Source organism: Drosophila miranda, chromosome XL (genome assembly GCF_003369915.1).
Source record: "Drosophila miranda strain MSH22 chromosome XL, D.miranda_PacBio2.1, whole genome shotgun sequence".
NCBI classification, from domain to species: domain Eukaryota; kingdom Metazoa; phylum Arthropoda; class Insecta; order Diptera; family Drosophilidae; genus Drosophila; species Drosophila miranda.
The window spans coordinates 20,198,168-20,222,711 of NC_046673.1; the positions used below are offsets into that span (position 1 = coordinate 20,198,168).

The window sequence follows — 24,544 nt, forward strand, 5'->3', positions numbered from 1 at the left end:
TATATCTGCACATATTCACATATGTGTGTGCGCAGTCAGCTTGAAAAATTTTCCTAACTTCGTGTCCGTCACAAATATTCCTTCGACGTTTTTGGACGTGTGCTCAGTGGTTTATTGAAAATTAATTATTAATTAAATAATTCTAAAGGTAATAATTAAATCGATCAAATCGAAAGGAAGAAAACTTCCCATTTTCACGAAAAGGTCACGAGAAATACGCTTTCGAAGTCTTGAAGCCAAATACTGAGTCTATTTCGTTCCAGGTCGTAGTAATACCGCAGCACCCATGGATATGGAAGCCGGGCCTGAGCCGAGCTGCTCAAAGCGAAGCAACGGGAATGATCCAGCCGATGATAAGGATAACGAGATGAGCGTTAAGCGCAGCCGCCCCGACGATTCGAATGAATCCTTGTCCCTGCCTGCCGCTCCGGTTGCTGGAGCACAGGACAGCGCAATGGATTACGAGATGCAGGAGCAGCAGCAGGAGCAGCAGCAGGAGCAGCAGCAGGAGCAGCAGCAGGAGCAGCCGCAGGAGCAGCCGCAGGAGCAGCCGCAGGAGCAGCCGCAGGAGCAGCAGCAGCAGCAGGCTCCGTTTCCGCAGCAGGGTCCGTATCCTCTGGGGCTGCCGTATTTCATTATCCATTGCCCAGTACATCCGAATCGCGTATATGTGTTTCACTGGGCTACACTTCGTCATTTTGCCTACAATATGCCATTTAATGATAAATATCATGGACGTGACGACTAAACATATCCCCTCGAAAGAAAAACTGCCAGAAACAGGTGGAACAATAATAAATCTACAAACCAAAAAGGGAGTAAAAATAGCAAACGGGCAACGATGAACTATCAATAATAAAATATATAAATTTGTATTTATTCCACAAGGAATTATACCCATTCAAGAAAAAACAAAAGAATAGTATTGTACCTCTACTTAATATGCAAACATCAATCAATTCTTGACTAACTCCTGTTTCGCTGAATGCTTTCATCTTTCCATACTTTCTCTTACCTATACGACAATTACTGGCGGAGGTAATGATCCATTTATCCCTAAATAATCCCTTTGATGATATGTATTGTAGCCATCATATTGTGGGACTATTATTGCAAACCAATGCGGAAGGCTGACCACAGAACGGATCCCTTGGGAGACAAAGACAAAGACTTCAAAGACAACAAAGATTCATTCCCCCACAACACAATGTTTCACAATTTAATTAATTAATTAAATATTTTCCATATATTGCAATGCTGTAAACTGGATTAATTGGAAAATTTCCTCAAAGCATAGACTAAGGTGCCTGCAATCATTTTAGCAATCACCAATGTCGCCTGGTGTAGCATAACTACCACATCTTTGGATGCGACTTCAGAGCGAAAAATGGCCACGACAAGGACCACAATGACGGCCGCGCAGAACAGCGAGAGCACCAGCCGCAACAACCAAAGACAACAAAGATTCATTCCCCCACAACACAATGTTTCACAATTTAATTAATTAATTAAATATTTTCCATATATTGCAATGCTGTAAACTGGATTAATTGGAAAATTTCCTCAAAGCATAGACTAAGGTGCCTGCAATCATTTTAGCAATCACCAATGTCGCCTGGTGTAGCATAACTACCACATCTTTGGATGCGACTTCAGAGCGAAAAATGGCCACGACAAGGACCACAATGACGGCCGCGCAGAACAGCGAGAGCACCAGCCGCAACAACCAAATTATAATATACCACATGATCAGGAAGAGCACTACGCAGCCGATGAGCGAGCCCAGGTCCGACGCCATCGATAGCTGGCTCAAAAAGTCATAGATAGTCTTGTAGAACGGGCCGTTCTCCAACTGGCCCAAAGCCTGAGATTTGGGTGGGTTTTCGAAGCTGGCAGCTGGCTCCATTTTCAAATTTTCGTTTGTATATTTTTGGAAAATATTTTTGGGATCTAAACTGAGGTAAACTCCAAACTTGAATGGATTGTCCAAACATTTATTGTTATATTTTTGCCTATTTGGTGATGACATTTTTGGTTTGTTTGAATATTTGGAATAATAGATGTATGAAAGTAAAACGGTTAGTGGCATGGCATTTCTTTTGCCTGGCTTCATTTCTCGTACCTTTTCTAAAGGTAATAAGGTAATGTACCACTTAGAGCCACCAACGACATGGTGATGAATCACAACTGGTTAATATGCGTAAGACCACATCGCAGTTGTTTGTTTGCTTTGAGCGCCTTACGAGTTACAAAAAAAAAATACAAAAAAAACCAAAAAATAGAAAACTTATAGTTAACTGAGTGTTGTGTTATTCCATTTGGTCCCAGCTGCCGGTACTGCGGCGCTTGACTTGAATGCCCAGCTGTTCCTCGCCATATCGATCGAGGTAGTTCAACAGCCAGCGTGTGAACTCATCCATGTACGGATCAATGTGGGAAATCACACTGAATGTCTCCATTGATGGTGCGGGCATCTCTTGGGCACCAAATATTTTCTGCACAAAGTGCTCGCAATGAAAAATGGCTACGATCACATCCGCTTCGAGGACTTCCAACCGCATCGCCAGCTTGGCAAACGACTCGGCGAACTGTTTCAGCACAATATACGTCTTGCTAGAGAATACAGCTGTGGCAAAGAACAAGAGAGAGGGTGACAGTTATATTAGGTATGGTAGTACTCCATCAATTAGAAGAGGATAGATAGATCCGCTCACTTGGTCGCTGCTTGCGTGAGATCACATAGTATTTTTGCAGCAAGAATTGGGCCGCATCCCCAAAGACCACCTTGCGCTTGTGCAGCAAGCCGAGGAGCATGCGCAAATCCTCTTCAGGTACGTTCAGTCCATCCTGCTCCGTCTTCTGGCCGTCCTCGCTGTGCAGCTGGAGCAGAAAACCCCACAGGCTGTCGCTCACCTTCTCCCCCATGTAAATGGGCAGGCCAAAGATACTAAAAAGAAAGAGCGTCAATCATTGAACTATTGATTCTGTGGTAGGAAGCGTACGGGCACAGTTTGGCAAAGGCCACTGTCTGATTGGTGGCATTCTCCGGTTGCCAGTGCGTCCAAATGGCGGTCTCGAGTGGCTGCTCGCCCTGGGTCTGCGGCACGGGCACCGCTCCGTTCTCGATAGCCTTCTCCAGCTGTTCGCCATGCTCGCGGGACAGACGCGTCCAGTCACCGACATAGTAAACGCCCTGTTGGGCCATCAGCAGGGGACTGGCCACCACCCAATTGTAGCGCACGGGCAGTGCCGAGTGCGTGGCCTGCAGACCGCCCTCGTGCGGGCCCAGGAAACGTGGCGCCAACTGACCCACACTGGACATCAGACGATTGGCCATGGTGCTGTCGGTGGCAATGATGCACAGCGAGATGGGGGACCGCAACTCGTCCGGCTCGATGGACGCAATGCTGGCCAGCAGGACCATCTTCAAGTAGACGTAACAGTCCATGGGTACGCACTCCTGGCTAAGCTGGGCGCTCAGGGCATAGATAAAGGCATAGTCCGAGTACTGCGAGCATATCAGTTGATACAACTTTTTCACGCTCGACGGCGCAAAGTTGAGGTCCGGCTTTGGGTGGGCTTCATTGGCTGGCCGCCGGCTAAAGAGCTGATGCCGAGCCACTGTCGAAGAACTCGATTGTCCTGGAGGAGCCGCAGTTGGGAGAGACTTGATTGCACTGTGAACTGTGCCATGTGTGTCTGGGTCTTCTTTGTCAATTTCAATATCAATTCCAATTGCCTGTTGGTTGTTGTCCTCCAAGTCCATATTGAGGAGCGGGCGGCTGTGCATTATATCCCTGGCCAAATCCCCCTGACTGAGGTTCCATCCCTCCTCCCATCCCTGCGCACGGGTAGAATTGCCGAGGGGGGATTGGGCATTGTTCGTATCCAGGATTTGGTGTGTATGCTGGCCAATATCGTGGTCCGTTTTGAGGTTGTCCATCGCGTGTTTGTTGTCCATAAAATCCTGCTGCAGCAGGTTGCTCATTGAAGTAATATTTTGTTCCTGGTTTTGGTACAAAGAACTCATGGGACAACGGTAAATGTCCGAATTTTGGCACAAAGACACCACTTCTGTCTCCTGGGACGCGAATATATACGATGGGTTTGATTCTTTGTGGTACCAAGAACTGAGGGATGGCAATTCCTGGCTGGGACCTGATATAGAGGATGGCAGTCCGAAACCATCCAACTGTGTAGTAGTAGCCACAGCATGATCTGTCCCCGTTCCCACCCCAGTGATTGGGAGGCTGGCAAGCCGAAAAACCGACTGGTTCAACATCGGGTGGCAGTTCTCCATGGGCGCAGGGGGCTGCGGCGGCAGTCGATCTTCCCGTGCCAATATTTCGCCTGTCTGTGGGCGATAGACTACCTGGGATGTTATAACATTCTTTGGAATATCAATCCGTTCAGGCACCAAAAGCACTTCTATGGGCAATAACCCTGGATTTAAAGCCAATGCCTCAGGAGCAAAGGATGGAATAGCCGATAGTATAATCGGATTCGGACCAGGAGCCGAATAAGTAGATGGAGCCGGAGCCTGAGGTGCTGGAGCACTGCAATAATAGTTGTATGGCAACGGTTGCGGTTGCGGCATGGGATTTTCCATTTTCATCAAATCCTTTGCCGCAATGGAGCCTATCTTGCGTCGGGGACGGCGGGTCTGAAATCGGTAGGCTTATTATAAGGTGTGTACCTCAGATTGGTTGTAGTATATCACTTACGAAGTTCATTCTGGCACGCTGAGTGGCCTCTGCTTCCTGGGCCTGTGGTCCTATTCCCCAATCGTGTATGGCAGTGCCAGTGTTTGTGTTTTCACTAGCAGAGAGTGAAAAGGCATCGGCATCGGCATCATTCAGAGGATGATCGAGTAAAGCCCGGCCCTGGTCAAGAGCCTCAGGCTGCTCCAGCTGCTGCCATGTGCTCTGTATTTTTGTGGGCAGCGAGCTTAGCCATTTGGCTATCGATTCGAGCTTATCGGGCTTTAAAGGTAGCGCCGGATCGTGCCAATATGCATCCTCATTAGCCAGAGGAGCCCTCATCTTGGCTCCAACAATTGAAAGTGGATGTTCGCATGCGTTTTCAGAAGTCTGGACTGTTAGCGACGGTGCCTGTTCGGCTTTATTTGGAGCACCTTCGATATCGTCAGAGTCCCAGTCGAATGCTGGCAGAGTGGCAGCCACAGATGTAGAGTTTGATGGCTTTTGATCGTTGTCTTGAGACGTTGGGGTTAGAATAGGGGTAACAATGCTGGTGTGACTGAATTCGTTTGATCCAGTGATCGTGCTGTAAAGGGAAAACTCGTTGGAATCTAGACCCTTTCATCGTCAAAGGCGCACCACACACTTACCCAACGGAACCGACCGGATTCGAGGTATTTTGCGGCTCCTCGTCGCTGCAGAAATATTCATTGAGTGGGACAGCAGCCGTACCCTGGCGGCGTGCCCCTAGGCGCTTTTTAGATGACATGCTTCAAAGCTGTAATTCGTAGATCCGGAAAAATGCCCAGTGATTAGGTATTTGGCTCCCAACTTCAGGTCGCAGGTGTAGGCATATGCTAAACCAAAGCATAGGATCGTATCAGTTGGGTTAAGAGAAGGAATGGTTACTCGGAGAACTCACCTCTAAGCCGTACTATGGTAGGGCGATGGATACGGTCAACGGAGCGCGGCGTCTGAACGCAGGAGCTGGGCAGAATGGCTAGCAGGCGATAGGTCTCTGTTACTCTCAATTTTTGGTATTCACTCATGGGCCGCGAGCAATTGGGGCACAATGGCGCTAAAGGAGAGGGGTGCACGTTGATATTACTATGGGAGGCATGGGTTGTGGCAGGTGTGTCGTGCAGCTAAGCGGTAAGATGCACATACCATCTGTGGCGCTGGTTTGCAGTGCGTTGCGCATGCACCCGCTGCCGCAGTACCAAGTCGATTGGAGGCTACACGCGGATGAAGAAAGAAGAGAATATCGCTTAGGAAAGAGACAGAGAGAGAGAGAGAGAGAGAGAGAGAGAGGGAGTGGGGGAGAGGGGGGAGGGGGGAATCGACTGTCACCGATTTCGCTTACACCAGTGTCTCAGTTGGGGTATAGGCCGAAAGGATGCCCTGGACCAGGGACAGGCCGAGGCGTAGCGAATGCGCGGCCGGATCAAACAGCAAATTGGGACTGTAGGGCAGCCCCACGACGCGCCACTGTGCGTGCAACTGGCCAATGTCGATTGGCTTGAGGCCGGCTACCTTCAATTGGTCCCGCACTAGGCCGTACACCGAATACTTGACGGCTAGGCCAAACTGCAGGGGCTCTTCGACAATGAGCGGCAACAGCGATGGAGCATGCGTCAACAGATCAGCGTAGATAAAGTCGAGGCGCAGCAGCAATGGCGTCAGCAGTTTTTCGGGTGTGCGTGTGCGTCTGTAGTCCTCGATGAATGCTGCAACGGTCCCTTCGACTATTTTCAGCAAATGTGTCTCGCGGCAGAATTTTTCCACTAACTTTTGCTCTTGGAACCTAAGCAGCGTGCGGCCATATAAAACATTCAAGTGTCAAATAACATTGAAGTGCAATTTGAATGTTAGTTCAAGACAGGGGGTGTCTCATAATTCATCGACATTTCTTGCATACTCACTGACTAAAGCGTTGGCGCAAAATGTCGTCGTCTCCGACGTTCGAAAGATTCTCGTTGGCTTCTGGCTCCGCGAAAATGGGATTCACATTGAACATTTTACTGCGCAACACGAGTACTCGCTTGCAACTGCAATTCTGATATGTGCAGCTTATTTTCACAGCACAAAACGACGCAACAGCCAATGTGTGGCGAATTTAAAGACCCTTTTGAAAGACGGTGCAATTTTAGCGGGATAACAAGTGCGCGAAATGTTAGCGGTGAGTGTCCAACTATATCGATGGTAGATTCGATACATCGAATGATTAATTCAGTAAAATATCAAATATCTAATAAAAATTTTGCTTACGATGTACGACTACCGATATCAAAACTGTCGATATATCAATAAAGGCGCTCTGGACATGCAACTCTTCTAAAACAGCACATTACACACACTGACATGGCCAATATGTATGTATGCATGCATGTTATATTCTTTGGCCTAAGAACAGAAATTCGTTTCCGCAATTGCAACGGTCATTCCTCAATTCTAATACAATCTAGTTATAATTGATTTATAACCATTGATTCATTGTCAAAATTCCAGTCAGTGGAGTCGAGCGAAATATCCTTTTGTTCTATGACGCAAACATTCACAATGTGCGAACATATTTAACATTTATTCAGCACTACTAAATTAGTTTTTTACACTGTTTATTGGTTGGATCTTTTCATGTTTATTTTCTTGTTGTAAATTTAGTGTAGCATTACACGCATTTTGTATAAAAAAAAAACAGACACAGAAGCATGTTTTTTGTGTGGTTGTTGGTTGCTGTCTCTCCTTAACGGTTGGACTTGGCGACACGCTCCAGCTCATCCTTCTTCTTGATGGCGTACGAGTTGGAAGAACCCTGGAAAGAGCAAACAGACCCAGAAGCGGTTACAGTGGGATCCAATATGAGGCTGATCATCAGATATAAGGTGAAAAAATATACTCTATTCTGATGCTTATTTAATGTTCTTCTACGTTTCTCGTGTGCATTGGACAGGGGAAAATGCCACAAGCACAAGGATAATAAAAGATTTGTGGATTAGTTTTGTCCAAAAGCGAGACTACATAAATAAACCATGATGCAGAATTAGATTGGACCGAATATACACTATATATTCATGGCAATACATCTTCCTATTGCTTTTCATATTTATATCTGTTCTTCTACGTTTTTTGTGTGCATTGGACAGGGGAAAATGCCACAAGCACAAGGATAATAAAAGATTTGTGGATTAGTTTTGTCCAAAAGCGAGACTACATAAATAAACCATGATGCAGAATTAGATTGGACCGAATATACACTATATATTCATGGCAATACATCTTCCTATTGCTTTTCATATTTATATCTGTTCTTCTACGTTTCTCGTGTGCATTGGCCAGGGGAAAATGCCACAAGCACAAGGATAATAAAAGATTTGTGGATTAGTTTTGTCCAAAAGCGAGACTATATAAATAAACCATGATGCAGAATTAGATTGGACCGAATATACACTATATATTCATGGCAATACATCTTCCTATTGCTTTTCATATTTATATCTGTTCTTCTACGTTTCTCGTGTGCATTGGACAGGGGAAAATGCCACAAGCACAAGGATAATAAAAGATTTGTGGATTAGTTTTGTCCAAAAGCGAGACTACATAAATAAACCATGATGCAGAATTAGATTGGACCGAATATACACTATATATTCATGGCAATACATCTTCCTATTGCTTTTCATATTTATATCTGTTCTTCTACGTTTCTCGTGTGCATTGGACAGGGGAAAATGCCACAAGCACAAGGATAATAAAAGATTTGTGGATTAGTTTTGTCCAAAAGCGAGACTACATAAATAAACCATGATGCAGAATTAGATTGGACCGAATATACACTATATATTCATGGCAATACATCTTCCTATTGCTTTTCATATTTATATCTGTTCTTCTACGTTTCTCGTGTGCATTGGACAGGGGAAAATGCCACAAGCACAAGGATAATAAAAGATTTGTGGATTAGTTTTGTCCAAAAGCGAGACTACATAAATAAACCATGATGCAGAATTAGATTGGACCGAATATACACTATATATTCATGGCAATACATCTTCCTATTGCTTTTCATATTTATATCTGTTCTTCTACGTTTCTCGTGTGCATTGGACAGGGGAAAATGCCACAAGCACAAGGATAATAAAAGATTTGTGGATTAGTTTTGTCCAAAAGCGAGACTGCATAAATAAACCATGATGCAGAATTAGATTGGACCTATCCAGAAGATATCTCAATTGAGGAGAGAGTGTAACACTTGAATAAGGACAGAAGCCACGGGCATGGCCAATCTCCTGGGTTTATTCGCAGTGTGGAATATTCTGGTCTACAAGCGAGGCCAGGCATTTTGGCGTTACAATGCCTGGCATTAGAGTAGACCTCTACAAGTCCCTATATACATTTATCGAGATCTCCGGGTGTCGGGTGGTGCATACCTTGGCGGCGTTGATCAGCTCATCGGCCAGGCACTCGGCGATGGTCTTGATGTTCCTGAAGGCAGCCTCACGAGCTCCAGTGCACAGCAGCCAGATGGCCTATAGAAAAGAGAGAAGGAGAACATTTCCAGTCAGCTTGGGGCGTACAACAAATCAATGAAGTGGAGTATGTGGAATGTAAGATGTCTCTTCAGGTCATACGCCAAATGTCGGATTATATTACACATTGTGACGCTACGGATAAGATAGAAGAATGTTCTGGCCAAACATTATAAGAAAGCAGTCGCCAATCGAACCACAAGCCATTGCTGCTGGCTGCATGACGGAGGAAGGACGGGACCCAATTGAGTAGCCACTTGCCTGGTTGACGCGACGCAGGGGCGACACATCCACAGCCTGGCGACGCACGGTACCGGCACGTCCAATACGGGTAGAGTCCTCACGTGGTCCCGAGTTGATGATGGCGCTCACCAAGATCTGCAAAGGGAACAACAGCAAAATCAGAGTTAATAAAACGGTCTTCCAACCAGCGACGAGACGACGCTATTTAAAATAGTTGGGGAAATGTTGTTTTAAGTTCCAAGAGAGCGGGAAGAGAGTCTATCTTCAGGCACTAGGATATTAAAACATTTTCCTTCAATATTAGTCCATTTTTATTGGATGCTCAGCTGGGAAGGGGCTTTCCTTCAGCTGGCATTGAGGTGGACTGACAAAAGGTTCCATATGGTTGTTGATTTTAAACTTTATTAAGGTTCGCATATTCAAGCCAATGCCCTTAAGAGGAATAGCAAATCATGGGCTTTGGTTTGGTCCTATTGAATACCACAACGACGTGTGGAATCATCGCTGCAGTTTTAGTTTAGGACGGGAGAGGAGGATAACATCCTTGTGGATCTTTTGGTGGGGCTTACAAATGTTGTTTTAAGTTCCAAGAGAGCGGGAAGAGGGGATATGTATCTTCAAGCACTAGGATATTAAAACCGTTTCCTTTGAGTCCATTTTTATTGGATGCCCAGCTAGGAAGGGGTTTTCCTTTCAGCTGGCATTGAGGTGGACTGAATGTGGTTCTCCCAAGTTCAGACAAGTGTAGTTTTAAGTTCCAAGAGAGCAGGAAGAGGGGCTAATCTTCAGGCACTAGGATATTAAAACTCTGATTTAATATAAGTCCATTAAATGTATTTATGCTTCGGACAGTCTGGGCTACGACTGTCCAGCATTGAGGAGGACTGGAGGCATATCCGAAATTGTTGCAGGTGTAGTTTTAAGTTCCAAGAGAGCAAGATGAGGGTATACGTATCGTCAAGCACTAGGATATTAAAACTTGTGGGTTACTCTGCGTACTCATTCTACCCATGTCCAGGTGGGGAGTCGCTGAACACAGTTTAGCATGAGACGGTGGAAGGGGATCTGGGATCTAGATATGGCTATGGCGAAAAATTACCTGCAGAGGATTCTCGCCAGTCAGCAGATGAATGATCTCGAACGAGTGCTTGACGATGCGGCAGGCCATCAGCTTCTTGCCGTTGTTGCGGCCCTTCATCATCAGGGAGCAGGTCAGGCGCTCCACAATGGGGCACTGGGCCTTGCGAAAACGCTTGGCGGCATAGCGGCCAGCCGAGTGGGGAAGGTAGCGAGCGAACTTCTCCTTGACCGAGATGTAGTCCTGCAGCGAGATGTCGTTGACAGTCACATCGTCGCACGACCAGCGTCCGAAGAGCTTGATCTCCGGCAGCTCAGTGGTGGCCACCACATTTGTTTCCAGAATGGTCTCGGCCGCCTCGGCTTCCACAGGTGCCGCCGGCTCCTCGAAGGTTTCCACCACGTTTTCAGCAACTTCGGCCATGCTGCAAGTGTGGGAAGATCATAATAAGAGAGCAAAATGTTAGCCCAGTTCTACTTGAGAATGCCAATGACTGCACACACACACACACACGCGCGCGCATTTGATGCTGCTGCTGTTGTTGTTGTTGTTGATTTGTGACTTTATTAAGGTAAATATCTTTAAGGCGATATCCTTAAGAGGAATAGTTAACCATGGATGTTACTTTGGTCCAATTGAATACCACAGCGACTTCAAAATCATCGCTATAGTTTTAGTTTAGGACGTGCAGGAAACAAAAAAATACAAAAAAAAAGATGAAAGAAACCAACACGTGTGACGCACACATATACACACACACAAACAAAAAGCCGCCCGTATTTAACCTCATTTTTCGAACAATGCATTTTTATTCATACGTCCGACAAATAATGCACAAAACCCTCTATGTTCACAGTTAGCCATCACGTTTAGCGTTCCTTTGGTTATAATTTACTGCTTATACACAGATTTTTTGAACAAAATTTCTTACTTTTTCACAGAAGAAATCGAGATACGATGTCAGCGCAAAGGCAAACGCCTGAAAAAGAACATGTTACGGCAGTGTGGGGCAATGCCAGCGAAAATCATTTCCGCCATTGCCTACATGGTTGTATTTCACATGCAGGGCTGCCTAAAATAGCGAATATCGATACATGTTTTGTGTGCGTATTTTGCGATAGTTAGCCCTTTGTTGCTTAATAAAATTGTTTTTGGCTTTATTATGCACAAAATTTGATTTTCTGTTATGTAACAGTGCAACACGAATGTGATTGTTCCATTGTACTTGCTATTTTTATTTATCAATATTGAATACTTATATATCGATATTAGTTTTCTCCAACGATATTGGTTATTTAGATAGTTGACAGTCACCGTGTAGGTACCTTTTTTGAATACACATTTATTTGCCATTCACAGTGAGTACCGCGATTTTTCTCGAATGCTCAAAAGTGTCATCACTAATAGGCAACAACAACAACAACATGTTTGTTGCTCAAAATCACCGCAAATATTGTGTTTCCAAAAGTTAATAAGCTATTCCATTGCAAGCGGCGAGGCAACATGACAACCGACGAGAGCATTATGGAGGAAATGCTGGGTAAATGAAATTGCGAAATTGTTCACCTCCCACACTCTCATGACATAGCTCGCCGACGCATAAAATCTACATATAAATCTACTCCTTCCTGCCTCTTTCACTCCTCCTCCAATAACAGACCGAGCAACAAATCCGGCTAAGGAAAGGGTCGACGAGCTGGGCGTTCAAATGTTCTGCATTGTGGTAAAAAGTCATGTGCAGCTGGTGCACAAGGCTCAGGAGATGATTGTGGCCAAAGTGCGGTCAGCAAACGTAACCGAAGCAACGCGAGCCATTTCGGTGAGTGGGGTGGGTGGTTAACGGGGCTGTGGCTGTGACTGTGTGAAAAATTGCCTAGACAAAAGCCCCCACAGACGAACACACACACACATACGCAGCCATACAGTCATACAGTGGGGCTCATAAAGTTGGCAAACACATACATACATACATGCATGTGTACGAACGCACTTGTGTGGCTGCGTTCGGCTTAAAAATTGTATCAACTTATGTGCAGATGTATATGTTATAAAAATGTATTGCCAGGGCGAGACAGGGACAGGGCCAGGCACAGGCACAGGCACCCCAGCATGATTTTTGGCCAAAGTAACATTAGATACATATGTATGTACAAACCATTTCCAGCTGCTGGAGGAATGCATGACTCAGTGCGGCGAAGAGTTCCAGGATGAGGCCGGAAAGTTTCGCTTTCTCAATGAACTGATCCGGCTGGTGTCGAAAAAGTACAAGGGAGCCGAAACGCCGCACGAGGTGAAGGAGCGGATTATGGAGTGCCTGCTGCTGTGGACCACAGAGTTTCCGCAGCGTCAGAAAATACGCGATGCCTACGACATGCTGCGGAAGGAGGGCGACATCGAGCATGGCCAGACAGAGGCGGCGTTGGCCAATCGGGAGAGCGTTCTGGGAACCATCGACGAGGCCCGGTTCGCCCAGCTGGTCAAGAGCAACAATCCAGAAAACTTCAAGCGGGCCAATCTTCTGCTGCAGTATCGCATGGCACAGGAGGCGCGACGAAACGAACTTCTGTCCCAGCATCGTATTGGGCTCAACGAAGTCCTGGAGACCATGCAGCTGCTCAACCAAATGCTGGACACCTATGATCCCTCCAACAAGGATGTCAGCGAGACAATAAACGACCTCTACAATATCTGCAAGAAGCACAAGCCGATCTTCCAGCATATGACGCAGCTGTTGGATGAATCCGATGCCCAGCTCATAGGTAAGTTCTGCTGCAGTCTTGGTAGATCTGTCTCTCAATCTGTCTCTCGCTCTCCAGCTGACACATTGGATGCCAATGGGGCCCTCCTGGGAACAATGCAACGCTATAAGCAGCTGGTTCCCTCGCCAAAAAAAACATCTGCACCTGCACCTGGCCTGACCACGAAAGCATCAACATCCACAGCAACAGCAACATTAATAGCAACAGCAACAGCAGCAAAAGACAAAAGTTCCAATAACGATTTGCTAATCAACGAAATGCTGGGCGATCTCCTCATTGGGAGCAGTGAAAACGGAGCAGGAGCAGAACCAGAAGCTTCATCTGGACCTGGAGAAGTTGCAAAATCAAACACTTTCACGGCTCCTGCTTCAACCGATCCTCTGGCTGATCTGAGTGAAATCTTCAGTAGCGCACTGGCCGAAAGCGAGTCTAAACAATCGACTAATAAATCATTCCAGCATGCCAGCTCAGGTGGCGGCGGCGGCATGCTGGAGCCTGAGGTGCTTAGTCCGAGCACGGCCAGCGATGGCCTGGCCAATGGCAGCTCCAGTTCCGACTCCTCGCGAAAACCCGGGTCGGCCAGGAAAATGCCTCAGATTGATATGCTGAGCGAGGAGCTATTCCAGAAGATATTGCCCAGCCAGGAGAGGATGAGCAGCTTCAAGCGGAATCCAGAAAAGGTAACCCTCAACGACATGGCCAAAGAGAGGATGCAGGTGAAGCCACCCGAGATGGCACAGACACAGACGCCAGCACAGCCAGTACCAGCTCCAGAGGTGCCTACAGCAGCAGCAGAGCCTGTCGATGATGTCCCTTTGCTAAGCAATGCTCCCGTTAACGATGAGCAGGAGCCGCAGGTCGAACCACAGCCGCCCACGCAAAAACATCTCAGCGAGATCAGCATCGAACTAGACAATATCCAGGCCACCGGGGAGCAGCGCGTGGTGCTCGACGATGATGACATGCAGCTCAGTTTAAACTTTACCAGCGATCGTCCAGGCCATCGTGTCTCGGTGATTGTGATATCGGCCCAGAACAAGAGCCGTCAGCCAGTCCGGGACTTCCACTTCGAGGCGAGTGTCAAAAAGGTGGGCCTGAGCATGGTCTCAATAGTAAACCCGTCTGATTTCACATTCACTTGTTGCTTTCCTTAATTTCCAGCCATGCAAGGTGCGTCTGCTGCCGCCCACGGAAAGCGCGATGCCACCACACAAGCCCTTTCGTCCAGCCACGCCCATCAATCAGGTGATGCTGCTGCTCAATCCCACCGGCAAGGCCGTGGACGTGACCTGCATCGTGGGCTATAAGCTGGGCGACGATCCCGATCCCATCAAAGAGTCAATTGTGGCCCAAGGCATTGCCTACGTGAACTAAACTTGGGGAAAAAATCTTAAAACACCCGCCCATAAAAAAACCATCACAATACAAAACAGAAAGGACATCATAACAAAAAGTCAATTCCCCGCAAGGCTATTGCTTTCCCTGCGGCTCTTTTTGTGGGCGAACTCCTCCCCTCCCCCTCCGTTAATATTATTTTCGGTTTCTATATGTATTTGTATTTGTATTTGTATATTTATTAGGGTTTTATTCAAAATTACATTTCGCATAAACGATTTAGTTTAGTCGTAATTCAATACACTAATGATATATGTATATCAAAGGTTTATTTATAAATTATGAAAAAGTCGCTACAAAAGCCAAGCGCTCATTTTCAGAGGTAGTTGAACAATTAGTTATTTTTTTCTCAATTTGTGTTGTTTTTGTTTTCTGAACTGTCCTGTCCTCTGTCGTTGAATTGAATTTCTGTTCTCTTGCTGATTGAGGGAGGAGGGGGCGATCGGGATGTCCCCCCCTCCGATTCGATTGGATGATGTTTCAGTTCTGTTTGATGATGGAATCGCTGTGTTCTTATCTACGTTAACTGCCTCCAAAAATTGCCAAATTATTTGCCAGAGCCTAAGAGTTGCCTTTCAATGCCTGCCCATTGTCGATTGTCTCTCGGGATCTCACTGGGAATTCGGATTCGGTTTCGGTTTGAGTATAGTCTGTATAATTGGTGGGTGAATCCACAAATAAATTCAAATTCCGTCTTAAAAAGCACCGAAAAAAGGTTTCAAAGAACTTTGGAAATATTTTGTGTCTTAAAAACTAAACCCCAGATTGAGCAAGAGGACCTGAACATCAAAGAAAGACTGGATAAAGATCCTCCAGATTGTCGTTAACCATATACTAAATGCAATAAAATGTATGAATATTTAAGGAGAGAGTACCAATATTCCCAAACAGGACCACAACAGAGATGTACATTGTTCTTTGCGGGGAGACAATCAAAACGGAAGGCTTCTTAACTGTGACACAGTCACAGAAAGCTTACGATCTAGATCAATGATGCTATCAACTAATGATTAACCTTTCTTATAATCTCATCCTTGAAGGACAGGGCAGTGATGGCCTTAGTATGGCCGGTGTATTCCCGCGTGGGAGTCTTTGTTTCCAGCTTCCACAGACGAGCCACTCCGTCTGAGGAGGCGGTGAAGAGCCACTTTGAGTCTGCACTGAAGGCAGCATCCCACACCCAGTAGTTCTCAATGCAAAGCTCGCGCCACTTGCTGAAGTCTGAGGTCTTCCAGAGGCACGCCGTCCCATCGCCGGAGGTGGTCAGCAGTAGGCGCGAGTCGGGGCTAAACTTGCAGCGCAAGATGTACCGGGTATGTGCCTGGATCTTCTTTGTGGGCCGCATAGTGCTCATCTTTTGGTCGGGGCTGCTGCACAGCGACCAGATGTAGCAGTTGCCCTTGTTGTTGGCCGCCGCTAGATAGTGTCCGTCGGGCGAGATGGCCACGTCCTGGATTGAGGCATCCACCTCGGGCACGATGCATTCGTGCTTTTCTGACTTGACATCCCACAGGAAGACGTTGCCGTTCTGGGAGCCCATGCCGATCTCCACCTGGTTAGGGTGCAAACAGGCGGCATTCACTGGTGACTCGCAGTCGAACACCCGCGAGCAGTGGGGCGGGGCCGAGATCATGTCCCAAATGCGCACATGATGGTCCTCGCCGGCGGTGAACATCCAGTTACCGTCTTCCTGGAAGCCAAGGCGTGTCACGTTCTTCTGAACTCCATCAAAGTTTATCACCGGAGCGGTGCAGTTCGATTCCAAGTCGTACAGACGGATGCACTGATAGCCACAGGCCGCTAGGCGCGTTTTGTCTGGCGTACGGTCCAGGGCATTTACTTGCTACAAATTAAATATTGAATTGCATTCGGAGTGCAGATGTATGTGCGTTGTGGTTCACTCACAGAAGTCTCCACAAAGCGCATTGTCTTGATGCAGTTGCCGGTATGGGCTTGCCACACCTTGATTGTGTGATCGTATCCACCGGTGGCCAGTATTAGTTGGTCCCCCATTGCTTCCATTAATCGTCAATTAGGCGATTCTATTATTTTGTTATCATTTAATCAGCGGTCATCTGGATTTTGTAGGGCTGCAAAACCATCGATGACACTATCGATGGCTTTGGAATTGTGCGATAGATCGATGGTTTTTTAGATCATGGATGGTTTTGCAGCTCTACTCAATTGGTCGGTGTGACCAGCCCTGAGAAAATAGTGTCTAGAAATTTCCATACGCAGCTGCTTTGAATTCCGATCATGGACCGACAACGATTAGCCCATTGTAGACCAGTGGGTATTAAGATACTTAAGATACACGAAAATTATGAAACTAAGCGAATTTTAGCGCAGTTTAGGCGATATCGTGGACCTACAAGAGTAATTATTATTATTATATTATTTTATCGATAGTCCTTTTACGGTATTATTAGTACATTTCGGTATTTTTTAAGGACAAAATTGAGCCGACGGTATATTTACGGTATATCGGTATATAATGGTATATTTGATCAATATTTAAGAACAAAGGATATAGAAACTTCCATACGCAGGTCCAATAGATTGCATTTAAATCCTTGTCGCTCATTCAATTTCAAACAATTTCTATTTGGCGCGCACTACTCGGTAATGAGCGGTAATCGGTAGCATGAGCGTTATTTCATACACAAAAGTTGCGGCAGCATTAAATCGGTATGGGCCATGTTTGTACTCATCGAGAGATGAGTCGAGAAAACACTCTCATCGTCGAGAAAACATTCTGTATACCCTTGAGAAATGGATTTTAAAGAATTGCGGGAATGTTTGTCATCCCAGGCTCTAATGAACGCAGAAATTAGTCAGTCTCTGTTTTAAAGAAATTTCAACGATATTTTGCAATTAGTGGTCTTCTTACAGAAACCAAGAATGAGTATCGGGATCAGGATATGCAGGACCTTAATCAAATGCATGAATACGTCTAAAACATATCAATTTGAAAAAATTTATTTATTAACTGCGTTTTAAAACAGTATCTTCATATTAAATTAACGAAATAGGGTATACTGCTCAATGCAGAATATCCTACGAAATCCGATATGAAGGTAAAAAAGTTAGTGCAGAAAGCATTTTGTCGTTCCGTAATTTGTATACAGTCTTATACAGAACAGATACAGAAACGAAGTAAAATTCTGAAAATGAAGAAAAATGTACTTGAAGTCTTTCCTCTTCGGGTCTCATCAACCCTTTCTGACATGCAAGGAACCTGTAAGGACATTTTATGAGAGGTCCGACGATGATTGTGATGATAATGATGGTTATGATGATGGGGGCTAGGACTAACTCAATCTTTGTTTAAATTTAAGCGCTGGCAATTATTAGCCAAGTTGAGGCGAAAGGGTCTGATATCTGGGTGAGATCCGCGGATGTGCCGCCTCCTTCATGCATCATTCATACGCTTAGCGTGTTAATTATCCTGAAATTCGGTCTATTAAAGTTTCAACAGTCTCGCATAAATTGGGGGATGCTCCTTCGAGCGAAGCTAACCCCAGTTTTTCCCCCAACTTCCTCCCATCTCAAACGTAATTAATGAAAGCGTACTTAAATCATTTTTGTGCGTGGGCCCCACAAAAATACCCACTAAAAAAATATAAAAAAAAAATACAATTAGTTAACAAGCGAGAAAAGGAACAAGCATTGCAAACGAGGCAGACAACGAGGGGGCGAGAAAGTGGGAAGAGAAGAGGGGGATGATGGGAAGATGGGAAGACGGAAAGAGAGGCAACGAGGAATACCCAAAAAGCAAATCCAGCAAAGGTGCCAGGCCGCGCGCTAAAACGTTTCAATTTTTCATAAATATTCAAAAAGGTAACAAAACAGCAACAACAAAAACAGTTTCCTAAGAGGGGGGTATAGGGTGGGGGATAACAACAGCTGCCCCTGTTTTTTGTATATTTTTTGAGTAATTTTTTGTTTTTTTGCTCCTCTTTTCTGTGTGTGAGTTTTGCAAGGAGCGCGGATTCCTCATTCAACGGTCAGCTTCAGAGTTTCAGCTCCAGCTTCGTTATCGCCTTTGTGTTTTGTAGGTGTTGTTACCAATCTTTTTTGCCCCCTCTCCGGCTAACTGCTGTTCGTTCCTCTCTTCCCCATGGAGAGAAGTCCTGGAAGCTACTCTTCTGCTCTGTCCCTTTCTCTGTCCGCGCGAGTGGACAACAAATAAGAAATTCAAGTTGAAAGCAGGGCCCCACGAAGCTGGAATACACTTACTGGGAAATGGGATTTCGGAATGCTCCTTAAATTCTTACATTTCCGACAATTTTAGCCTTTTGGAAAACATCAAACATTTTGTTGGGAAATTTCCAATCATTCTTTGGCAGGGGACAGTTCTAAAAAGTGAACAAAAAGTTAGTGGATACGTGAGTGAAACAAAATACAAAAATTTGTTACTTTAAGATACTTTTAGGATACTTTTTCTAAAATCTTGTAGGCTGTGGATCTAAAAACCTTGGGGAGAATACAAATCTCGACAATGGTTGCCATCAGATTTTCCCTCACATAGGGTATGCGAATAAACAACAACAGCAGGAGCGAAAAAGCGGCACCCAAAAAAGAGGAAAACTTTTTCGATTTAAGCAATTTTTATTCTCGCTGTTTTCGCAGGGTAGCAAGGGTAGGCAGCTCCAGGGCTACTTGTGGCCAATTGAAAAATTGTATAAGCATTTAAATTTGTATAGAACATGCCAAAAGTTAGGTATTTTCAGTTCGCAGCTAAATATTTACAAATGTACAACGATACTTACAGGAGAAATATTGAACATAAATAGATTTGAATGGCTCTTACTCGCAGCCCTCCTTCGTATCTCCACTGTTGACACTTTAATTTAATTAATCTTTGATTTTTTTACTGTCGCGGATGCCTTGACTCTCCTGCGATTCGCACCGGATTCCAAGAGTTTTTTGGGATAGGATACAATTCGTATACAAAAAACTGATGAGCAGGCTATGCTATCCATCTCATCCAATTCACAATCTTCTGTTCTTTGGTTTTCTCTAGCATCCTATGTTCTGCTGTTCATCATCCTTAACAGCTTCGTCTTTTTGTCTTAATTTTCCGATACATATTCACATACATATATCATTTTTTGATATTCTTGAACTATTTTTATTACAATTCATTGTCGATTTCATATCGTAGTACTACGATATAAAGTTGGTCGACTACATTCGTTGAACCGTTGTGCTTTTATTCATATACATGTGTACATATGTATAGATATATACATACATACTATGTATATGCATATAGAATGTTCTTTCTTTCTTTTGGAGAGCCCCCAGACGAGGTTCAGTTAGGGCTAGGCCAAGGCAGCCAAAGAGCGTCCGAAAATTAATGCAAATTTATATCGTGGAAAACTTTTCAATTTGTTTCTACTTTTTTACTACGCCCCACAAGCCCCTGCCTGACCCACTCTTTCTCTCTCTTTCTGCCTCGTTTTCTCTGTCATTTGCTGCAGAATCATCCCAAGTGTTCCGTCGCGTACCCCTCGTAGCGCCTTATCTCAGTCTGGTAAGTATTTTGTATTTAACATGCACAATTTGGCCATTTTTGAAGCCATAATTAACGTGCCGCCAATGCATATATCCGGATCCAAGGACGACGACGAGGACGGGGACGAAACAAGCTAAATGACGAGGTCCCAGTCTGCCAAGTTTGGCCACCTTGAATTAGTCTTTAGAGGTCTGGGCGTCTCTTGGGCAATGCAGACACTGAGAGAAATGTTAGCAATGTGCGACAGATGTCTGAAAACCAAATACCAAAGAGTGGAGAACGTGTGAGTAGAAGTAAGGAGCAAGGAATGGTCTAGTACGAAATTGTGCGTGTGAGCATGTTTTGCTTAATATTCGTGTAGATTGTGGACCATGTTCTGATCGTATTTTTGGTACCAAATACAGTAGGCCGACCCGTTGCTACCAGTTAATCCGGAAGGTATAAACTTGGATTTTTGAATAAGTTGGCTTTGTAGGGCAGCATAATCCAACAAGTGTTTTGGGGCTCTTCGTTATGCGAAACGAATGTATATTAGAAACAAACAATTCACAACGTAACTAGTGTCACTATTTCAAGAGGCAAGCTAACATATAATCGTACCTGGAATAGCAACGAACAGGATGTCGTCTGGAGGCTTTACCTTAAAGTTGACCCATCCACCCCCGTTGGAAGCTGTGTCCCAACTGAAGTGCGCTTTTGAGGCGGTGGCCAACGGCAATCCCTCCGTTGGACTCAAGGCTTCTGATGGCGTCGTGGTTGCCACAGGAAACAGGCTAGGGGCATTCTATGAGGCCCACATTCCGCACTTTGTGACTGTGATTGACAAGCATATTGGTGCCGCGTTTTCCGGACTGTGTCCCGACTATCGCCTCCTCGTGAAGAGGGCCAATCAAACGGCGAGTGACTATCGTTACGCTCACAAGGAGCTGATTGGAGTGCCGCAGCTGGTGAATGGCGTTGGCGCCTTCATGCTGGAGTACATCCAGCCCGGGGGCGCTCGCCCTTTTGGTGCGTCCATGTTGATCTGCGGCTCGCACCAAGAGGATTACTATCTCTATCAGTTGAACCCCTCGGGCGTCTGCGTACCCCTGCAGGCCGTTGCACAGGGCGTCAACGCAAAAGAATGCAACATACATACATACAACATACATACAAAGCTGATTTAAAGATAGAGGACGCCGCTCCACTAGCAGTTCGCTGTCTGAAGAAAGCCTTCGGGAATACCCTGACTGGCGTCACCGTTGAGATCGGGATTTGTATGGCGAGTAGATTCCAAGTTCAGGACCCAGCGACCGTCGCTGAACTTATGGCCAAATTGGCCTAAACCTTCAACACGCTACATAGGATAGCCACTCCAGCTATCTCTCTCACTCTGTTACAAGTACATAATACATTCCTTAATTGGAAGGCACTCCACTATTTCCTTCAACGCAACAAAACCACGAAATGTACCAGGGCGCACAATAGAATACCAGAGCTCGCGAAGAGATCGTAGAATATCAGGTAAAATACAAGATACTGCTACACAACGTTGTAAATATTCCTTATTTGGTTCACCTCATTTCGTTCAGTGTTCGAATGTTCCTCCTTATGCCGCCCATTTTCCCCGGACGGGAGTGGGGGCGGAAGAGCGAGGGCAGTGAAGAGCGTAGACAGCCAAATGCCGCAATCAAGTTATTATTAAGTTTTTCTATTTATCCAACATAATTCATAATTTGTTTACAAAGCGTATAATAATATTAACGTCTTATCCCGGCTTCTGGGCCTCCGTCTTTGCCTTCTTCAGGGCTGGCTGTCTGTTGCTACCGTCTGGGACCGTCGTTGCCATGAGCTCTGTTCCCGTTCCCGTTCCTACTGTGCCTGTCCCCGTCCCTGTCCCTTTTCCTGACCCTGACCACTGCCACTAAGTCCGCTGTCAGCGCGGACCAGATAATCAGCTACAAAAGTCGACGTGGACTTTCCTCATTTTATCCTTCGCTGGTGTCTTGCTTCTTCTTTTCTTCTCTTTCTGTTTCGGTTTTTGGTTTGTAGAGCAGCATGGAAATCACATTAGATGGAGCGACACGGGGGCGGGCGGTGGCAGCCGGGGAAAGGGGCAGTAATTTTGTGCAATGGACAGCTGTAACTTGCCCGGCCCGGCCAGGCCCGGCCGCGTCTAACCGGACATTAGAGATGGTCTGTAGCCCAGGAAGCAGTGTGTATCTTTTGTCACGAAACTATTGAACAGCGCACCCAAGAGAGTACTCGTTTTTTTACTTTTATCATTATCCCTGGAAGCGATACCTCCGTGAAGGGTAAAGACGTTCGTCGAACAGACGAAAATAAATTGTCGGCATATATAACTTGTACTCATTTTTTCTATAGAAAAAATTTAAATATACCTTCTGAAGCTTTCCTGATATTAAAATATAAAGAGTTTTTGACATTCAAGACATTTTTTTTACTAACAAAAATATGACCAAAAATTTGACTTGTCTTCTAAGATCGTGTTTCAGATGGAGCCTGAAATCTGCTTTGAAGTCTAAACATTAAAAATATTCGAATGATCTATTGAACAAATATGAATTATCCTTGAATGTCCTGTGCAAGTCTATATTTTGTCCTAATATTAATCGACTTTGTGGAGAAACGTTTTCGACGTATACTTAATATTTTAAGAATCACTTTGCGACAAATTAGTATTTTTAGAAACTTTTGTTCATTGGAAAAGAGTTCCACAGTCAGGTCTAACTATTGAATAATAACTATTGAAATTTAACAATTTGAAAAATCGCTTGCCACTGAGAACTGAGAAGTACACTCCCTACCAGTGCTGTATAGCGATTTACTATAGATCAACAGGAATGTGGGAACAATAAATAAAGGGAAAACAAAAATTGTGTTCGACGATGCTACTGTAGTATGTGCATATATTGAGTGTACACTGTACCCAATGGTTAACAATAAATGTATCAGCAACACATTGTTGCAGTACACAAACAAAACCACTTCAAGTGAGCGTGCAATATGATCGCCGCTTATGCGCTAAGCTAAGTCAGCATTCCCACTTGAAGCATATATATATATACATACGGCTCTTGCCCTCTCGATTATGCTGATAAGACAAATATGTATGAAGCCGCTTCGCTGTTGGCGTAACCGGCAGCGCAGCTATGCGGTCTGAGTTATAAGAATAAATTCAATAAAGATATTCTAAAAACCGAACTCAAACGGCACAGACGTGCCAGCGTTCTAATTAAAGTAGTGACATATTACACTACGAAGTTTTACCCTTCTAGGCTTAAGAGCCTAAAAGTGACTAGACTTTAATTTCCCATACCTTTGAAGTGCCTATCGAAAGTGTACAAGAACGACCTCTTGACTGTTTTACAGTCCGGAGCTATCCAAGCAAACCTCTTGTAGTGAGGGGACAAGCTGGTGGTAATACCAGTACTATAGGTACCACAAAATACTGTGTTGTAATATTTAATTCTGGCTATATGGTTATCTGAAATCTAATCTAATATATATAATGGACCTGAGGCGGTGACACACACATAAAACATGTATCATATTATATTTCGTGGTTTTGTTTTAGAATATTGCGAGTGAGTAGTACCACTAAGACTATGACGAATGAACATCACTCCTATCGTTCGCTTAATGAGCACGAATGAAGCCGAAGCCTAGTCACGCGCACATCCCTGAAACCTGGCTAGAACGATGACGCGAAGTGACGGCCGGCCTCCCATAATCGCATTAGACAAAGCGAACGAGAACGAGAACTGGAACGAGAACGAGACGAAGGCAACGCACTTTCTAGACCAGAGGCATTTGGTATACATCTATATTACTTTTTTTATTGGCCAACTTCCGGTGAAAGTTTGGTGACCACAGCCGCGACCGTACTCAACTGATTATTCTTTTGCTGCTCCCTTTTCGTGCATTTTTAAGCGTTGTTGTCAGTCTTAATTTTTTTTGTTTGCCTGGGTGACACTTTTTAGGGAAAAGTGCACACGGTTGAGTAGTTGGGGGCAGAAGGGCTGAAAATCGCTTTAAATCAAAATAAATAAAAAATGCATGACTCGAGGCCCGGAAATCGCGCACCAGGAGTCGGGGACACGGCACGGAGTGGAAGTGGGAGTGAGAGCTGAGTTCTGAGTTCTGGTGCGGATGGTGACAAAACATTGCCCCCAGTTTATGCAAACGGGAATTAACTTAATTGAGTAGCGTGAACAGCACAGCACAGCACAGCACAACACAGAGAAAAAGAGGCTGGAGCAGCGACTGTGACAGTAACAGTGACAGGAGCATAGCCAGAGAGAATAAGGAGAAAGATGCTC

At 45.0% G+C, this 24,544-nt stretch overlaps 8 protein-coding genes and 10 non-coding genes across 20 annotated transcripts; 3 read left to right on the forward strand and 15 right to left on the reverse strand.

Moving 5' to 3' along the window:
* Positions 1–35: 35 nt before the first annotated feature.
* Positions 36–1,373, forward strand: LOC108161573 (transcription factor TBF1-like). 2 transcript variants are annotated; one of them, XM_017295872.2, is made up of 2 exons: positions 36–148; positions 264–1,373. In XM_017295872.2, the coding sequence occupies exon 2, from the start codon at positions 287–289 to the stop codon at positions 746–748; it is 462 nt and encodes a 153-aa protein (XP_017151361.1). In that variant the 5' UTR covers positions 36–148; positions 264–286; the 3' UTR covers positions 749–1,373. The 2 variants fall into 2 exon arrangements, with proteins under 2 accessions (XP_017151361.1, XP_017151354.1); XM_017295865.2 differs by having other exon boundaries at positions 38–204.
* LOC117188975 lies at positions 1,258–2,130 on the reverse strand. Its single transcript, XM_033393743.1, has 2 exons — positions 1,728–2,130; positions 1,258–1,450 (listed from the first exon to the last, which is right to left on the reverse strand). The coding sequence occupies exons 1-2, from the start codon at positions 2,111–2,113 to the stop codon at positions 1,270–1,272; spliced, it is 567 nt and encodes a 188-aa protein (XP_033249634.1). The 5' UTR covers positions 2,114–2,130; the 3' UTR covers positions 1,258–1,269.
* LOC108164561 lies at positions 1,979–5,490 on the reverse strand. Its single transcript, XM_033393681.1, has 5 exons — positions 5,351–5,490; positions 4,725–5,286; positions 3,003–4,663; positions 2,715–2,947; positions 1,979–2,626 (listed from the first exon to the last, which is right to left on the reverse strand). Exons 1-5 carry the CDS (start codon positions 5,467–5,469, stop codon positions 2,310–2,312), a joined length of 2,892 nt encoding a protein of 963 aa, XP_033249572.1. The 5' UTR covers positions 5,470–5,490; the 3' UTR covers positions 1,979–2,309.
* On the reverse strand, positions 5,429–6,899 carry LOC108152715. Of its 2 annotated transcripts, XM_033393737.1 has the most exons (5): positions 6,623–6,897; positions 6,064–6,504; positions 5,868–5,935; positions 5,623–5,778; positions 5,429–5,557 (listed from the first exon to the last, which is right to left on the reverse strand). In XM_033393737.1, exons 1-5 carry the CDS (start codon positions 6,715–6,717, stop codon positions 5,448–5,450), a joined length of 870 nt encoding a protein of 289 aa, XP_033249628.1. In that variant the 5' UTR covers positions 6,718–6,897; the 3' UTR covers positions 5,429–5,447. The 2 variants fall into 2 exon arrangements, with proteins under 2 accessions (XP_033249628.1, XP_033249630.1); XM_033393739.1 differs by lacking the exons at positions 5,429–5,557; positions 5,868–5,935 and having other exon boundaries at positions 5,641–5,778; positions 6,623–6,899.
* Positions 6,900–7,298: 399 nt separating this feature from the next.
* LOC108159010 (40S ribosomal protein S5a) lies at positions 7,299–11,579 on the reverse strand. Its single transcript, XM_017291888.2, has 5 exons — positions 11,479–11,579; positions 10,569–10,971; positions 9,488–9,604; positions 9,128–9,226; positions 7,299–7,512 (listed from the first exon to the last, which is right to left on the reverse strand). The coding sequence occupies exons 2-5, from the start codon at positions 10,968–10,970 to the stop codon at positions 7,444–7,446; spliced, it is 687 nt and encodes a 228-aa protein (XP_017147377.1). The 5' UTR covers position 10,971; positions 11,479–11,579; the 3' UTR covers positions 7,299–7,443.
* LOC117186056 lies at positions 7,615–7,756 on the reverse strand. The gene has a single exon (XR_004471235.1). It is a non-coding gene; the product is annotated as a small nucleolar RNA psi28S-1192 (small nucleolar RNA).
* On the reverse strand, positions 7,808–7,949 carry LOC117186062. The gene has a single exon (XR_004471241.1). It is a non-coding gene; the product is annotated as a small nucleolar RNA psi28S-1192 (small nucleolar RNA).
* LOC117186061 lies at positions 8,001–8,142 on the reverse strand. The gene has a single exon (XR_004471240.1). It is a non-coding gene; the product is annotated as a small nucleolar RNA psi28S-1192 (small nucleolar RNA).
* Positions 8,194–8,335, reverse strand: LOC117186058. The gene has a single exon (XR_004471237.1). It is a non-coding gene; the product is annotated as a small nucleolar RNA psi28S-1192 (small nucleolar RNA).
* Positions 8,387–8,528, reverse strand: LOC117186059. The gene has a single exon (XR_004471238.1). It is a non-coding gene; the product is annotated as a small nucleolar RNA psi28S-1192 (small nucleolar RNA).
* On the reverse strand, positions 8,580–8,721 carry LOC117186060. The gene has a single exon (XR_004471239.1). It is a non-coding gene; the product is annotated as a small nucleolar RNA psi28S-1192 (small nucleolar RNA).
* On the reverse strand, positions 8,773–8,914 carry LOC117186057. Its single transcript, XR_004471236.1, has one exon. It is a non-coding gene; the product is annotated as a small nucleolar RNA psi28S-1192 (small nucleolar RNA).
* LOC117186055 lies at positions 9,306–9,449 on the reverse strand. The gene has a single exon (XR_004471234.1). It is a non-coding gene; the product is annotated as a small nucleolar RNA psi28S-2876 (small nucleolar RNA).
* LOC117186066 lies at positions 9,846–10,002 on the reverse strand. Its single transcript, XR_004471245.1, has one exon. It is a non-coding gene; the product is annotated as a small nucleolar RNA psi18S-1854 (small nucleolar RNA).
* LOC117186067 lies at positions 11,086–11,241 on the reverse strand. The gene has a single exon (XR_004471246.1). It is a non-coding gene; the product is annotated as a small nucleolar RNA psi18S-1854 (small nucleolar RNA).
* A 356-nt stretch (positions 11,580–11,935) lies between the features above and the next one.
* On the forward strand, positions 11,936–14,923 carry LOC108158996 (ADP-ribosylation factor-binding protein GGA2). Its single transcript, XM_017291862.2, has 5 exons — positions 11,936–12,087; positions 12,206–12,366; positions 12,712–13,306; positions 13,364–14,394; positions 14,468–14,923. The coding sequence occupies exons 1-5, from the start codon at positions 12,051–12,053 to the stop codon at positions 14,678–14,680; spliced, it is 2,037 nt and encodes a 678-aa protein (XP_017147351.1). The 5' UTR covers positions 11,936–12,050; the 3' UTR covers positions 14,681–14,923.
* Positions 14,924–15,266: 343 nt separating this feature from the next.
* LOC108159003 (protein LST8 homolog) lies at positions 15,267–16,819 on the reverse strand. The gene is made up of 2 exons (XM_017291876.2): positions 16,607–16,819; positions 15,267–16,544 (listed from the first exon to the last, which is right to left on the reverse strand). The coding sequence occupies exons 1-2, from the start codon at positions 16,721–16,723 to the stop codon at positions 15,705–15,707; spliced, it is 957 nt and encodes a 318-aa protein (XP_017147365.1). The 5' UTR covers positions 16,724–16,819; the 3' UTR covers positions 15,267–15,704.
* Positions 16,820–20,366: 3,547 nt separating this feature from the next.
* LOC108152638 (proteasome subunit alpha type-2-like) lies at positions 20,367–21,879 on the forward strand. Its single transcript, XM_017282164.2, has 2 exons — positions 20,367–21,725; positions 21,794–21,879. The coding sequence occupies exon 1, from the start codon at positions 20,843–20,845 to the stop codon at positions 21,386–21,388; it is 546 nt and encodes a 181-aa protein (XP_017137653.2). The 5' UTR covers positions 20,367–20,842; the 3' UTR covers positions 21,389–21,725; positions 21,794–21,879.
* The last annotated feature ends 2,665 nt before the right edge of the window (positions 21,880–24,544 follow it).